Below are 17,781 nucleotides of genomic sequence, written 5' to 3'. Positions count from 1 at the left end.
CCTCTCCTCTCCTCTCCTCTCCTCTCCTCTCCTCTCCTGCGATCTCCTCTCCTTCTCCCCCTCCTCCTCCTCCTCTTCCTCCCCGCCTCTTCGGACAGTCGGGCAGATGGACAGACATTTGGTTGTTTAACTAGCCCTTACCCGTTCGAAGATATGAGCTCCGAAATGATGTGCATTGTGTGGGTTATTATGGAGTGTGCACTGTGCACACAGTATAAAGGATGGAAAGTAACTTTACAGTAACTGGTGCTTGCATGATAATATGTAGGAGCATCAATGTAAGAAATTGGACAAAATTAGATTTGGACAAAATCTGTATTGTCCAAAAAATTGTTTTACTCAAACCCGCCTCCTGGTGGCGCTGTAACAGGCACTCAGACAGACACAAAAGGTGTGTAACCCCCACCGTGGAGATACAGTCAGACAGACAGACAGACAGACAGACAGACAGACAGACAGACAGACAGACAGACAGACAGACAGACATTCGGAAAATTATATGTTTGATAGATATGATAGAAGATCCATGATAAATCCATGTTAACTATATATGTAGGTAGGCCTAATAATTAAGTATTATATTAATTAAGTATCATTATTATATCGTTTCACTATTAATGATGGTGAAGTATTCCAGGGAGGCGCTTGTGCAACATACTGTACGTGACGGTATGCACTCATAAGAAATGATTGAAGCTCTATGACTCCTTTGAGATTATGGAGTGACACAGCATCCAGCTATGTTCTAATTAATGTGTCAGTAATTTAAATAAAGAAACATGCCTGGTTAGTTTGGTATGATCAGTGGTACTATTTTACAACCCAACTACCATAACTTGTAAATAATGTTTTTGTTTATGGGCAATATAGGAATAATAAGACCAACTTTATGTGAATCCATTAAGATTTCTCTTTTAAACCACCAATATCATCATACAATACTATTTATCCCCAGGCCACAATATAACTTTCCCTTAACATATTTGTATTTTACAGTTGTTATTTGGATTCTGACAATTGAGGATTCTAAACACATCCTGTTCAGTGCCAATGATCGCCCTGACTTTCTGATAGTGATATTAAAATATTATCCACTCTGTTGTCAAAACTAAGACAAAGATTATTGTGGGTCAAACAAAATGAAGAAATAAGAAACAAACATTTTATTGATTATTCCTCAAAACAAAATCTGAATACAGACCATAAATATGTCAGACCAACTACAAGTCACGTGTTTATTCATTTATTATCCGTTCAATCAAATGATTTTGTTGTTTTGTACAGTTGAATGAATGTATTCATTGGTCTACGCAGCAGATAACAGGCTGCAAGTCTAGAGTAGAGGTTTTCCAGCGTGTTTATGAGTAGGGGTCACTTATGTCATGCGCCACAGTGGTGTGTGCAGCGTATTTCACATCCCAGTCTTGCTGTCCTGTCATGGGGAACAGTTTCAGCGCAGTGTCGATGAGCTGTGTGCACACACAAGCAAGCTGAAGAAAAGTAACAGCCAGCTATAGATCCCCACCATGTTGTCCTAGCTGTCTGTTGGGGATGGAGGCAGTGAACCAGGTGGTGATTGTTTGGTTGGGGCATCAGGTACGGACGACAGGGATATAGGAGGAGGAATGTCCATGAGTCTCTGTGGGTTTACTGCACATTCTCCATCATCTTGAGGAATTCTGGATAAATAAATAGACAGATGGAACAGTATTACTGAGTTGTGGAAAGAGGCAGTGGCAAATCTGGCAATAAAATGTAAAAAAGTGTTTATATTATTTTCATAACCATTATCATCATTAACATGAACACAGGTGAGTCTTACCGTCAAAGTCCAGTGCGCCATCAGCGTTCTTGTCTCCGTCCTTCAGCAGCTCATCAATCTCATCGTCTGTGATGGCCTCCCCGGTGCTGCGGAGGATTTCGGCGAACTCATCTCTGTCGATCATGCCGTCACCGTTCCTACATTACATAACACCCAGGACAAAGGAAACGTTAGGCCGATAAATGTGAGTGTCATGACACAGGTCGTGTAGTGTAAGAAATGCTTCACGTACTTGTCGAACACACGGAAGCATTCAGCCAACTCTTCTTCAGTCTTGCCGGCCTGGTCCTCCTTTAGCAGTCTCACCATCATGACCAAGAACTCCTCGAAGTCGATGGAACCGCTACCTGAGGTCCAAACATCACATCATTGTCTAACTTTAGTACACATGTAAAGAAGACAAACGCAGCCTGCGGGCTGAGGTTCCAAATAAGTGCCGCAGTCCTTGTGCGTAATTGCGCACCAGTTTCCAACAGCTGTTTATATATCTAATTTGATCATTTGATAATATCCAGATGCTCACCATCCTCATCGACCTCCTCAATGATCTCATCCAACTCCTCTTTTGAAGGTGTCTGGCCCAACATCTTCATCACGGTACCCAACTCGGCTGTGCTGATATCACCGCCACCGTCAGTATCGAAAATGTCGAAGGCAGCCTTGAACTCTGGAGCCATAATAATTCCGTAAATTTCAGGAAATTGATTGTTATGGAAAAGCTGTGTTTTTCATTAAACATATTGATGCATACACTGGTCCTGTTTACAAGGCTTTATACTCACCGGTAAGCATCGCCTCGCTCAGAAATGAGCGGGCCTCTTGTTGCGAATCAGTCTGTAAAACAGGACATTGTTGGCACTCCATTGTCAGGATGGGCCCATATTACATACATCTATGCATTCCCGTCAAAACAGTTGTAATTTTTGTATTATTATATTGTTGATAGCCTAAATTGCCATAAATAATGGCAAAACACAATAGTAGGCTATTGATGTTGACAGTGTCAGGGTGTCACCCAGGGCCGGATGTAAGCTCTAGTAGTAGGTGGGGCGAGAGGAAATGCCAGGGGGGCAACCTTTTTAGGGGGTCATAACGCCAGAAATGCATAAAAACCTATGCATTTTGGCACACTTATACCAATGACACACCACACCATGCTGTGTACAGTACAAGTCACAGAAAGAAATAAAATACACAAAAAAGTAAAAAAAAAAAGAAAACAATCACACCCGTGTGAACTGAGCGGTGGTTTACCCACCTCATAGATCATGTGTACCGATTTTTGTGACATTTGAAGAAAATATGTAGGAAAAGGAGCAAAAAGTGTGTTTTGGAGAAAATTCAAGATGGTGGTGGGCGTGGCCTATATGGGGAGATGCGTCTTGACCCAAGGAATCCAGGGAAAAAAGAATTTTAATTTTCCGATCTACGGTTCAAGAGTTACGGGGCAAAACGTAAAGTGGGCCGTTATAGCGCCACCATGAGGCCGAGTGATGTAATTATTTTTCGATTCATTCTTAAAATCATTATGAATCTTCTCTCCGAGTTTTGAAACTGTAGCGCCAATGGTTTACGAGAGAAAAATACTTGAAAGTGATTTCTTGCATTGTCCCATTATAAGTCAATGGGGAAAATTAAGCGTAGTTTTTTGCCGATTACGTCGGCATGGTAAGGCGGATCGGAACGAAAGGTAATAGCACACCATTCCCGGCCGAGCCGCACATTTTGATGTATATATTGCGCGAGTGGCGTAAATGGTGCGGCACTAGTTACGCGCCGAAGTTTAGGCTACATACAGACACGGACGGAGACAGACAGACACACACACACAGCCACGTATAGGAGCGTTGTGACCACCGCTCAAAAAAAACACAAAAAAAACAACAAAAGGTTAAAGAAATGATAAATAATGTGATGACAAAAGACAGACATGTTACTGGTGTGATAGCTATATAAACTGATGTGATTGACAAAGATGAATGCAAATGATACTATAAACTGATAGATATAGATTGATACACTGATATGAGACTAGATGGATGATAGATATGATACTGGATAGATTGAGACACTGAGATGACACTAGATGGATGATAGATATGATACTGGATGGATAGATTGATACACTGATATGACACTAGATAGATAGACAGACAGACAGACAGACAGACAGACATGACACTAGACAGACAATGACATTATATTTAAGCACGCATCTAGCTTCACTGAATATTCCAGCCATGGTCTTCCTCCACGGTACCAGCCCGGGCTGAATGCGCGTGCTGTCTTGCCAAAATGACGTTTTGGAAACACAAGATTAGCGGGCTGTGATGGTGCTGTTGTGCTTAAGCCAGTGCTGTTAGCAGCGGCCACTGCTGCGTCGTGTACGGCGAAGCTTTCAGCTTGTGTTGCCGTGCTTGTGGAACTCAATTGGGGGTTAGGGTTTGGGTCGGGTCGAGGAGCAGCAGCTCTACCTCCTGCTCCCTGTGTGCTGTTGTCGGCGGCCGCTGCTGCGTTGCGAACGGCGACGCTTTCAGCTTGTTGCCGTGCTTGTGGAACTCAATTGGGGGTTAGGGTTTGGGTCGGGTCGGGTCGAGGAGCAGCTGTACCCCGAGTCGACGACGGCTCAGAGCCTGCCTCTGGACTGACTGGAGCCGTAGCAGCAGTACTCGCGTCGCGAGGTTTAGAAACCAGAAATCGACGCATATTGACCGAAAGAGCCAGAGAAAGAGAACAGAAGTTAAAGTGAAACAAGCTGCAAGCACAACTAAAAAACAAACTGTTCCTTCTCTCGATTAGTTCCTTAATGCGCTGGACAAAACTGAAGTTAGTTGGCAACCAGAAGTGGTGCGTGTCTGTCGAGACGAGACTGACTGCTGTTCCCTCCTACGCATTCAACGCATACCGGGGGCGGAGCTGCTGGCCTGGCTGGAACATTATTATTTGTTTTACTTCTTTTGAGGTGCAGAGAGGGAGAGAGATGGCATTGGCGATCGGAGTTTTTAAAATGTATATATAATGAAATGGTGTTGGTTTTGTTGGTGCGACAGCTGTAGCATAATAAAAAATAAAAAAAATAAAAAAAAAACGAAATATATATATTTTTATTTTTTCATGCCATCTTGTTTGGTGGGGCAGACAGGGCATTTAGGGGGGCAATGCCCCCCCTTGCCTATGGGGAGATCCGGCCCTGGCTACTGTCACCATAAGCCTGGGTTTCAGAGGCTAGGGTGTCAGTGTCACTGATCATTATCTTGGCATGCCAAGAGGCTACAGAAAATGCATCTGTTACTTGTAGAGGCTGGTGAAAGCTGGTGAAGGCTATTTCAGGCTCAAGACTAATTCAACTCTCTGTATAAGGCAGTCTGGGTCAAACTTGCAACCTGATTCCCCCCTGGCACAACGAATTTATGTGCGTGCTCCTTGGCTAATCCCTCTCTCCAGTCGGTTCTGCTATAGAATGCACAGCGTTGCATTTCGCTGGTCAGCGTGACTGTGCGGGTTTTCCAAATGGTCTGAGCAACAGACAGTAGGCCTATATATTCTGCATCTATAGCCTACTTATAAAGCAAAATTTAAAGTGAACATATTTAACTGCAATATTTGCTTCTGGGGGTCCCTGGAACAAAATATGTTATATGGGGTCCGTGGCCAAATTCATGTCATTTTGGGCGTCGTTGACATGACATAGTTTGAGAAGTATGAGAACCACTGATATAGGCCTATAGCAACATACGTTTTTATGAGCAGGGTCATGCCTCTCACGCAATGAATCCCCAAGTTCACACACCTCAACAACATTATACGAACAGGGTGTTTTAACAAAGAAACGAGCCTGTATGCATATCTATAGACCTGTAGAGTTGGTGTTAGGAGTAGTTCACCCCAAAATGTTTTTTTTTTTTTTTTTTTTGTATTGATTACTCACACCATGGAGACTTGAGTTCAATAATATTGTCGCATATAACAAAAATGTGATTACCCCCATTGATTCTGGATGGGTACCCGAATGCATGGCCCTGGTTGGGGACCCAAATGAATGGCATTTTTTTGTCTTAAGAATGCAACAAAAAACATAATATTATTGAACCCAAGTCTCCATGGCACGAGTAATCAATAGAAAAAAGAAAAATATTTTGGGGGTGAACTACTCCTTTAAGCGACACGCACGTGACGTCATTAAATCGAGCGTCCCCCCCAAACATTGAATTACCAATGCAACACTGCGGAGTGCGGATACACACGCACGCACACACCACACACAATGTGGATAATGGATTGTTAAATGCCAAAGGGCGAGCTATACTACTTTATCTATGAAATGAATGTAGGAGGGCTAAATCTATGCGACAGCGCTTTCGGCGGGTGCGTTGTATTTTCTTGACTGGGAGAAAGCACTCTCCATCTTTCAGTGCTGATTGCAACTTCTTTAGACAATTTAAAATGCATTAACCTGAGCTCTACACTAAAAACAGGTCAACCACTGAATGCATTATTTTACAAAGGCTCTTAATTACCTCAATCATTAAAGCTTAATTAAACAATGTATCATATGTTAACAGTGTCACCAGCCTTTATAGCTTTATAAATTCATGATCCTTCACAAAACATACATCTCAGGCAAGGTAATCCATTCATCATTAGAATTTCTAATTATGTTATGATAAAAACATTACAAAAAGAGTTGTATTCTATCAATGTGGTTTATCAGCATGAATGCCACAATATGTCTTACCATGTTTGCGGATTGATTAGTTTCCCCCCAAAATACCCACAGGAAAAAAGTCCAAAAGAGTGGTCAATCCGTATCTGTGAGCCCCAAGAGATACTGTACAATCAACGTCAAGTCAGACTTCACACATACTTTAAACAGGAGATCTAAGACACGCCCCCTAGAGATTATAGGCCCCCAGAATTAGAATCCTGGACTTTTAGGGTTGGCGCAAGGGAGTAACTTGTCCTTAGATCGAACTCCCTTTGGCCCGACCGCCTAAACCTAACCTTAACCCGAACCCTAACCTCAGTCGACCCAACGGGAGTTCGACCTGTGGGGCAGTCCCCTGCCCAGTCAGGTGGATTTTTCGAATCCGACCATAACAAGTATGAAAATAGACATATAGGTCTACATTTTAGTAGTCAATGAAATAGATATTAGAAATACAAAAGGTAAGGTGTGGGCTACTGAGGCAACATTGAGCAACTATAAATAAACAACAGGAAATAAGCATAACAGGATGTATCAATAATGAAAGAAATAACCTTAGTGTATCTGCTGTATCACAACACAACATTTCATAATTGGTCATTTAGTCATTTTTGGGCTAAAGTGTTGAGGGTGAAGGCGTGGTCACCCCCCCCCCCCCCCCCCCCCCCCCACACACACACACACACACACACACACACACACACACTCCCCACTCCGTCTCCCCCAGTGCCCACTCCCACTGGCAGGCAGACATACCGCCTAAAAATGCATGCCAACAACAAAACGCAGAGAGATGTCATGTTTCATGTCATTGATCGTATAGTGTTTTTGCCTATTTAGGCAAGACCACAGGCACAACGAGCATAAACCACGTGAGTAGAAGCGCATAATGACGTTTTAATAGAGTAGGCTGGCTAGGCTATTTCTGCCCAGGAGCCAGTCAGCCCAGTGGACGGATGATAAAAGACTTGTCTTATTGGTGTTGTGCAGTTGTGTCGCATGGGCACACACATCTACCTCATGGATTGCCTCTGGGGATAGGGCTGAGCAGAGTTTGTGTAAGTTGCGCTTGTTTGTTGCTTGATAAATTTGTGTAGGCTAAATCAATGAATCTCTTAGATTTCGTCCCTGCTTGTTAACGAAAGGGGGGGGGGTGGAAAGTGTAGTTGTCAGATTGTAAAAGATGTTTCTATATTTCTAATGATGACTACTAAAATACTTTGTAATTATTTTATATGGTCTATATGCCATTGCCATAGTATATCAAATATTTCCTTTTGTTTGACTCATAATAATCGTTGCCTTTGTTTTGATATTTTATATCACTATCAGAAAGTCATTACAGGACGATCAATATTGGCACTGAACAGTGAGACATGGATGTGTTGAGAACAGCATCAAACTGTGTTCTCACACATTCCAGAAACACCATGCTCCTGGCAATTATATCATAATGTGTGCCTAACCCATTCTATTGTTTTGAATCAATAGGCCTAGAAGCCTAACAATGTGGATTCAAATTAAAAAATATGCCTTTACTACCTGCATGTTTGGCCGTCATTACTCCATGGTAACAGACTATAGGCCTACTACATTTATTATCTGTTCAATCAAATTATTTTGTTTTATTTTTTAATACAGACGACAGACCTCATATAGGTTCAAGTGATCAAGTCACGCGCTCCGGTGTCCGGTCGAGTCCGGTGTAAAGGACTTAATATATTATCATCACTAAAATATGTTCTAGTAAAGGTCCTGACAAATGTGAAATAACTACCGCTAGTTTCAAGTGGTGAAACGGTATAACGGTAATTATCCACTAAGGGGCGCAGTTTCTTTCCTCCAATATGAACTGTAGAATTACTAGGTCCCTACACCCGTTTGACCACTCATCCTCCTCCCTCATCTACTCTCCTTTTCCTCTCATGTCCTCTCCTCTCCTCTCCTGTCCTGTCCTGTCCTCTCTTCCCACAGCATCCTCTCCTCTCCTCTCCTCTCCTCTCCTTTCGGACAGTCGGACAGACGGACAGACATTTGGTTGTTTAATAGACTAGAGTCCAGTAAAAATAAGGCTGAGGTTGGACAACATTTTATTATTTCGTTTTTCAACTGATTCTGACAGGAAATTAGGTCTACTAGCCAGGATAAAACAATTACCATGATCTGCTCACTGCAAATACCCACAGTGGCCAAATCAAGTTGGGCTCCCATCGAAGAGGAAAATGGTTTAACTAGGGGTTTGTCATGATGCTGAATCCATTGCAAGCATTTGTTTTGCACAAAAAACATTAATTTGCCCCAGAAAACGCCCACAAAACTGATGACTCATCACTTTTCATCACTAAACCATCATGTTCTGGGGCCATTTTTAGCCCAAGGAATGTTTTTTGTGCAAAACAAATGCTTGCAATGGATTCAGCATCATGACAAACCCCTAGTTAGACCCCTCACATCCTACTTAAAGCAGATTTTCCTCCTGTATAGAAAGTCGATGGGAGCCCATAAGCACTGTGGGTATTTGCAGTGAGCAGATTATGGTAGATTTTTTATCCTGGCTAGTAGACCTAATTTCCTGTCAGAATCAGTTGAAAAACTAAATAATAAAATGTTGTCCAACCTGAGTGTATTTTTTCCCTAGATTTACTAGACTCGAAGATATGAGCTCCGAAATGATGTGCGTTGTGCATGTGGGTTGTGCACACAGTATGAGGAATGGAAAGTAACTTTAACTGGTGCTTGCATGATAATGTAGGAGCATCAATGTAAGAAATTGGACAAAATTTGATTTGGACAAAATCTGTATTGTCCAAAAATGTGTTTTACTCAAACCCGCCTCCTGGTGGCGCTGTAACAGGGCCAGACCATAGGGCCAGACACTCAGACAGACACAAAAGGTGTGTAACCCCCACCGTGGAGAGACAGACAGACAGACAGACATTCGGAAAATTATATGTTTGATAGATATGGTAGATCCATGATAAATCCATGTTAACTATATATGTAGGTAGGCCTAATAATTAAGTATTATATTAATTAAGTATCATTATTATATCGTTTCACTATTTAATGATGGTGAAGTATTCCAGGGAGGCGGTTGTGCAACATACGTGACGGTATGCATTCATAAGAAATTATTGAAGCTTTATGAATCCTTTGAGATTATGGAGTGACACAGCATCCAGCTATGTTCTAATTAATGTGTCAGTAATTTAAATAAAGAAACATCCCTGGTTGGTTCGGTATGATCAGTGGTACTATTTTACAACCCAACTACTGTAACTTGTAATGTTTTCATGCAATATAGGAATAATAAGACCAACTTTATATGAATCCATTAAGATTTCTCTTTTAAACCACCAATATCATCACAATACTATTTATCCCCAGGCCACAATATAACTTTCCCTTAAAGTGATCCCTGCAGACTAATACGACAAATATACCTTAATACATTATAATTGTCCTCTATAACTACAATGCAAAATTAAAAACACCTTCAATATTTTATTTCTTCTAGAAATAGCTAATCTTTCACTCAACAGGAGAAATGCCTGTCGCAAGTTGATGATGTCATAAATGTCATGTGTGATCTACCCTATGGAATTTATGGAATGCATGTGCAAAAAACACATTTGAAATATTGAGTTGATGCTCATTAACCATATGAAGTATTAAGTTTGTTTCTATTTGCACATGCATGCCATAAATTCCATAGGGATAGATCACACATGACATTTATGACATCATCAACTTGCGACAGGCATTTCCCCTGTTGAGTGAAAGATTAGCTATTTCTAGAAGAAATAAAATAATTAAGGTGTTTTTAATTTTACATTGTAGTTATAGAGGACAATTATAATGTATAAGGCATATTTGTCGTATTAGTCAGGGATCACTTTAATAATAATTGTATTTGACAGTTATTTGGATTCTGACCATTGAGGATTCTAAACACATCCTGTTCAGTGCCAATGATCAACCCTGACTTTCTGATATTGATATTAAAATATCCACTCTGTTGTCAAAACAAAGATTATTGTGGGTCAAACAAAATGAAAAAATAAGAAACAAACATTTTATTGATTATTCCTCAAAACAAAATCTGAATACAGACCATAAATATGTCAGACCAACTACAAGTCACGTGTTTATTCATTTATTATCCGTTCAATCAAATGATTTTGTTGTTTTGTACAGTTGAGTGAATGTATTCATTGGTCTACGCAGCAGATAACAGGCTGCAAGTCTAGAGTAGAGGTTTTCCAGCGTGTTTATGAGTAGGGTCACTTGTGTCATGCGCCACAGTTGTGTGTGCAGTGAATTTCACATCCCAGTCTTGCTGTCCTGTCACAGGGAACAGTTTCAGGGCAGTGTCGATGAGCTGGGTGCACACACAAGCAAGCTGCATGGAGAAAAGTAACAGCCAGCTATAGACCCCCACCATGTTGCCCCAGCTGTCTGTTGGGGATGGAGGCAGTGAACCAGGTGGTGATTGTTTGGTTGGGGCATCAGTACGGACGACAGGGATATAGGAGGAGGAATGTCCATGAGTCTCTGTGGGTTTACTGCACGTTCTCCATCATCTTGAGGAATTCTGGATAAATAAATAAACAGATGGAACATTATTAATGAGGTGTTGAAAGAGGCAGTGCCAATAAAATGTAAAAAAGTGTATTATTTTCATAACCATTATCATCATTAACATGAACACAGGTGAGGCTTACCGTCAAAGTCCAGCGCGCCATCAGCGTTCTTGTCTCCGTCCTTCAGCAGCTCATCAATCTCTTCATCTGTGATGGACTCCCCGGTGCTGCGGAGGATTTCGGCGAACTCATCTCTGTCGATCATGCCGTCACCGTTCCTACATTAAATAACACCCAGGACAAAGGAAACGTTAGGCCGATAAATGTGAGCGTCATGAAACAGGTTGTGTAGTGTAAGAAATGCTTCACGTACTTGTCGAACACACGGAAGCATTCAGACAACTCTTCTTCAGACTTGCCGGCCTGGTCCTCCTTTAGCAGCCTCACCATCATGACCAAGAACTCCTCGAAGTCGATGGAACCGCTACCTGAGGTCCAAACATCACATCATTGTATAACTGCATTCGTACACAAGTAAAGAAAACAAACGCAGCCTGCGGGCTGAGGTTCCAAGTGCCGCAGACTGGAATTACGCACAAGGACTTGTGCGTAATTGACCCACAAAGCGCACCAGATTTCAATAGACGTTAAATATAGGCTATAGCATACTAATTTGATAATATCCAGATCCTCACCATCCTCATCGACCTCCTCAATGATCTCATCCAACTCCTCTCTTGAAGGGTTCTGGCCCAACATCTTCATCACGGTACCCAACTCGGCTGTGCTGATATCACCGCCACCGTCAGTATCGAACATGTCGAAGGCAGCCTTGAACTCTGGAGAGATAATAATTCCGTATAAATAATATCATGTATATTAGATATAGACTATATTATGTTTTGCCATAAATCAGCGCTTGATGCATGAACCAGTTTATAAGGCTTTCTAGGCCTATACTCACCGTTAAGCATGTCCTCGCTCAGATGGGAGCGGGCCTCTTGTTGCGCTTCACTCTGTAAAACAGGACATTGTTGGCACTTCATTGTCAGGATGGGCCCTTTTACACATACTGTAGGCCTACTGTATCTGCTTGAATTCCCATCAAAACCGTTGTCATGTTTGTATTATTATATTGTTGATATCCTACATTGCTTGTGTGCCATATATAATGGCAAAACACAATTAGTATTGATGTTGACAGTGTCATTATCTCAGCCTAGGCAGCCTTGCATGGATTAGCTTTCTATAGCCTAGAGAAAATGCATCTGTTGTAGCCTACTTGTAGAGGCTGGTGAAAGCTGATTTATTAGCCAATGCTATTTCAGGCTCAAGACATTGGTTCACTGTATAAGGCAATCTGGACCAACCTTGCCACCTGATTCCCCTCAGCACAAATCTAGTAGGCCTAACTTTCATTGGCACCGAATTATGTGCTTGGTGCTCCCCAAGCCCCCATTGAGCAGCATACCTAAATGACTTTTTTTCTATTGAATTCTCAAGCCATGGAGACTATAGAGTTCAATAATTTGTTTTAGAATTTGTAGAATTTTCCAAAGACAAAAATGTGATATTTAGCCCCATTGTTTCCGGATGGGGACGGGGTCCCAGCATCCGGAATCAACGGGGGTAACTTTATTGTAATAAAAATATGATAAAATCCAAAATATATTATTGAACTCAAGTCTCTGTGGTGTGAGTAATCAATAGGGAAAAACGTCATTTGGGGGGTGAACTACTCCTTTAATGGGTGAAACGCTACACTGGTACGATTTTATATGTATGACACACATGACTCAGACTTGTTACATAATTGTTTCAACATATCAGCACCATATCATCTTTTTGTCTATTTTATTTGTAATTGTGGAGGAAACATCTTTCTCCCTAGCTCCATCTCTCTGCCTGACTGTGCCTGTTAAGTAGTAAACCTATGTTTAGCCACTGTGTGGATTGTTAGAAGTCAAAGGGTGAGCTAGACTACTTTAACTTCTGTGGGTGGGCTATCAAATTAAATGTGGCCTCATAAATCTGGCCCACTGCCACAGCGCTTGCCGCGGCCCCGCGGGTCACGCGGGTGCGTTTCGTTTCTCGCATTTTCTCGAGGGAGATTCAGTGCACTCTCATATTGCTGATTGCAACTTCCTTAGACAATTTAAACAAGTATTAACCTGAGCTCGGGGGAAAAAAGGGAAAAAAACGGAACAACCACTGAATGCATTATTTTACAAAGGCTCTTAATTACCTCAATCATTAAAGCTATACATTAAACATATAGCCAGGCCTAATAGGCAAAAGTTAGCAGTGTCACCACTTATAGCTTTACAAATTCACCATAATCCTTCACAAAACACAAAATATGCATCTCAGGAAAAATGATCCATTTATCAATTGAATTCTCATGCTTTTATGATATATATTCAAATTGCCAAAATAGATCAACATGCTTGGGATTATTTTAACTGGTCGATTGTACCACAAGTGTAGATCTTACCATGTTTGCGGATTGATTAGTTTCCCCCTAAATATCCACAGAAAAGGCTCAAAAGAGTGGTCAATCCGTATGAACCCCAACAGATACAATAGACACGAAGTCAGACTTTACACCAGACTTTAAACAGGAGACCTAAGACACGCCCCAGAATAGGCCTCCAGAATTAGATTCCTGGACTTTTATGGTTCTTCCGGTGCCAGGTGGTATTTTTCGAATCCACAGTAAATAAGCAGGCTATGTGACAACTAAGAGTAGGCTACTGAAATAGAAATACAAAAGGTAAGGTGTAGTAGGCCTACTGAGGCAACAGTTGAGTAACTATAAATAAACAACAGGAAATAAGCAGCATAACAGGATGTATCAATAATGACATAAATAACCTTAGTGTATACACCACATTAAATAATAATTTGTCATTTAGGCATTTTGGGGCTAAAGTGTTGATGGTGAAGATATGCTTCCCTTCTCTTTAAAAGATGGGCGTGGTCACCCCCCCCCCCACTGACGCAGAGATGCGGAGTCATGTATGACATATGAACTTCCACAGTCATGTTTCATGTCATTAATCGTTTCCTATAGTGGTTAACTCCTATTTAGGCAAGACCACAGCCACGGGGACAACGAACGTAACATAAACCACGTGATTAGAAGCGCATAATGACGTTTTTATTGAGTTGGCTATTTCTGCCCAGTCAGCCCAGTGGACGGATGATATAAGACTTGTCTTATTGGTGTTTTGCAGTGGTGTTCTACGCCGGCACACACATCTACCTCATGGATAGACCAGACCTACCTGCCATGGGGATAGGACTGAGCAGCGCTTGTGTGAGTTGCCTTGTTTGTTGCTTGAGACATTTTAAATCAATTAATCTCTTTGAATTCGTCCCCACAAAAAGGGGAGTATTTTGGAAAGTGTATGAAAGGTTCGGGGTCGAAGATGACAATGTTTCTTAGTAACTGCCCTGCCCTGGTCCTGATGTGATATACAAAGGATGAATGTGTATAGTGATACAGGTGTCGCATCCTCTTTTTGAGTAAATAAGATGGGGTTTATGCATGCAGGGTTGCCAACCCTCCTGAATCCGCCTCCTGAATTTCGACGCCATCTCCTGTGCTCCTAAATTGTCATTTCTCCTGGATTTGGTATCAAACCTCCAAAAACCTACATCTATGTTAAAAAGTTTCTGGGGGAGGAGCGGGACCCCCAGACCCCCGCTTTAGGGCTGGGAGCAGTGCATGCTAATCTTTTAAGTAGTGAATGGTTATTATTAAATATGGGTCTTGCTTCATTCATAATTCATAAAATCAATTTCTGTACGAATACCTTTTGTTTTTTAATGGCTTAAATCGTATACTTTGCCATTTGCCATGCTATATAGCAAGCCTGATAGATGTAGCCTAGTCGCAAAATTCAACATGCAGAACACAGGAAAATACATCTACTCTGTTAAAACAAATCGGAGGGAGGACCCCCAGACCCCCCCCCCCTTCCAACCCCCACAAATATCCTGGAATCTGACAGTCAAAGGTTGGCAACCCTGATAGGCAGAGGTGAAAGCCTGTTCCATCTTTAGCCCTTTGCCATTTAATAGCCCTTTGCCCTTTTTGACTTTTGGCAGATTTATTGACACAGGCCTAATCTGTTTTGTGGCATATTCCCCTTCCCCTGAGTCTAAAACACGGACTTATGGCCTTATGGGCAAACCGTTTTTAATTGTGGATGTAGGCTACTATTAACAGCAAAGTCTATTTATATCGGTTTATTTTTCGACAATTTTACGAAGGAACACATTTTTCTCGAGGTTGAAACAAGTTTCTTCTCAAAATAACCCATGGATGGACAGTTTTTAGCACAAATAGTGGCGCCCATGCATGCTCACACTCAGACATGTGATGTTGTGATACACTAAGGTTATTTATTTAATTCTTGATGCATCCTCTGTTATGCCGCTCTGTGTAGTATTTTCAGGTCAGACTCCTACAGTGGCGGCTGTTCAGAAAAAGCTAAGGTATGGCAACATGACTGGTGTCTTGCACGCACGCATGTATTTCTATAATCTAACATTGACTAAAATCTACCTTTGTCATTATTTTATATACTAAGCCATACTGCCCTACAAAGGCAGAGTGCAGTAATTACAGTAATTTCACAAAAAATGGGTTTAAACGTGTTACAGCTGATCAGCCAAAAGAGATAAAGGCATAAAAGTGATATTACACTGATTGTATATCTGTTCTTGAGCTATATGTTCTTCCCCCAATATCATGAAGGCTAATTTGACATTTGGGCGACACAAATAAGTTGGTGTGTCCGAAAACGTTACTGCACTCGGCCTCTGCAGCATAGTAGGCCTATATAAAATAATTCATTTTGTTTGACCCACAATACTCTTTGTACCCTATTTGTTCTGATATTTTATATCACTATATGAACAGGACGACCATTGGCACTTAACAGTGAGACATGGATGGATGTGTTGAGAACATACATCTAACTATATACTGTAAAATACTCAACAAATATAAATCTCTCCTATACCACAAAGAAAATGTGTTGAAATATTAGTAAGGATTGTAGGAATCTCTCGCATTCCAGCAACACCTGGTAATTATATAAAAATAATTATTTGACAAAGCATATTATGCGCTCAAAATAAAGTAGGCTTATAGCTCATTCATTTTGCACTGAGATGCTCAATGTGTTCCTAACCATTCTATTTTTCTAATCCATTGTAGCTATATAAGCCTAACTATGTATTCGAAAAATACCACATTTCTAATGATATGGGCCGTCCTCTCGCATGGTATCAGACTATCTGTTCAATCAAATTATTTAGTTTTGTTTTGTATACAGACCTCTAGTTTATATGCCTATAACTCTGCTACACGGTGATTATAAACTGATGGTGCTGGACTGGTGCGCACCTTGCGCTTATTGGAAAAACAAGAAAAAACCAACGCAGTATAATCAATTATCCACTAGGGGCGTCATTTCAAGTTGCTAGCTTATAGGCCTATACTGGAAACAAGATGAGATGTGGAATATTTGGAATATAGGATTATATACGACAGATCCGTGAAAAATACATGTTAACTATTATATGTAGGTCTAATAGTAAATATAATTAAGTATTTAGCTTTATGTATCCCTTGAGATGGAGTGACACACCAGCATCCAGCTATTAGGCCTTAATGTTTTAATGAATGTGGAAGTAGTTTGAATAAAGAAACACACCTGATTGGTTCAGTATGATATAGGTACTATTTACAATCCAATATTCCAGAGTTCTGCCTGGTTACTTTATAGGCTACTATACTGTAACTTGTTTTTAAGATGTTTTTTGTTTTGTTTTTTTGTTTATGCAATATAGGAATAATATGACATTAAGATTTTCTTTTAAACCACCAACATCATCATACAATACTATTTATCCCCAGGCCACAACATAACTTTCCCTTAACATAAAAAATGTATTTTACAGTTATTTGGATTCTGACAATTGAGGATTCAAAGATGCTGTTCTCAACACATCCTGTATCATGTCTCATAATGATCGTCCTGTCAGGACTTTCTGATAGTGATATTAAAATATCCACTCTGATGTCAAAACAGAGACAAAGATTATTGTGGGTCAAACAAAATGGAAAAAAATAAGAAACAAACATTTTATTGATTATTCCTCAAAACAAAATCTGAATACAGACCATAAATATGTTGTGTTTATTAATTTATTATTATCTGTTCAATCAAATTATGTTCTTGTTTTGTACAGTTAAATGGTTGTATTCATTGGTCTACACAGCAGATAACAGGCTGCAAGTCTATCTAGACTGCATCTAGAGTAGACGTTTACCAGCAATGTTTATGAGTAGGGGTCACTTGTGTCATGCGCCACTGCGCCACAGTGGTCTGTGCAGTGATTTTCACATCCCAGTCTTGCTGTCCTGTCACGGGGAACAGTTTCAGGGCAGTGTCGATGAGCTGTGTGCACACACAAGCAAGCTGGAGAAAAGTAACAGCCAGCTATAGATCCCCACCATGTTGCCCTAGCTGTCTGTTGGGGATGGAGGCAGTGAACCAGGTGGACAAGTGAGGAGGGAGGTGTTTGGTTGGGGCATCAGGTACGGTGGACAGAAGGATATAGAGGAGGAGGAATGTCCATGAGTCTCTGTGGGT

At 40.9% G+C, this 17,781-nt stretch overlaps 2 protein-coding genes across 2 annotated transcripts; both read right to left on the bottom strand.

The window, feature by feature from the left end:
• Positions 1-1,647: 1,647 nt before the first annotated feature.
• On the bottom strand, positions 1,648-2,686 carry LOC308290859 (troponin C, skeletal muscle-like; the record flags this gene model as incomplete). Its single annotated transcript, XM_080732771.1, has 5 exons — positions 1,648-1,679; positions 1,823-1,959; positions 2,055-2,169; positions 2,346-2,489; positions 2,605-2,686. 5 exons carry the CDS (start codon positions 2,684-2,686, stop codon positions 1,648-1,650), a joined length of 510 nt encoding a protein of 169 aa, XP_080588897.1.
• An 8,403-nt stretch (positions 2,687-11,089) lies between these two features.
• Positions 11,090-13,207, bottom strand: LOC308290857 (troponin C, skeletal muscle-like; the record flags this gene model as incomplete). Its single annotated transcript, XM_080732769.1, has 6 exons — positions 11,090-11,121; positions 11,252-11,388; positions 11,484-11,598; positions 11,806-11,949; positions 12,075-12,126; positions 13,151-13,207. The coding sequence occupies 6 exons, from the start codon at positions 13,205-13,207 to the stop codon at positions 11,090-11,092; spliced, it is 537 nt and encodes a 178-aa protein (XP_080588895.1).
• Positions 13,208-17,781: the final 4,574 nt, after the last annotated feature.

This window comes from Nannobrachium achirus, assembly GCF_963921795.1.
Source record: "Nannobrachium achirus genome assembly, chromosome: 9".
Lineage (NCBI taxonomy): Eukaryota > Metazoa > Chordata > Actinopteri > Myctophiformes > Myctophidae > Nannobrachium > Nannobrachium achirus.
This window is presented reverse-complemented; position numbering and strand designations above follow the sequence as displayed.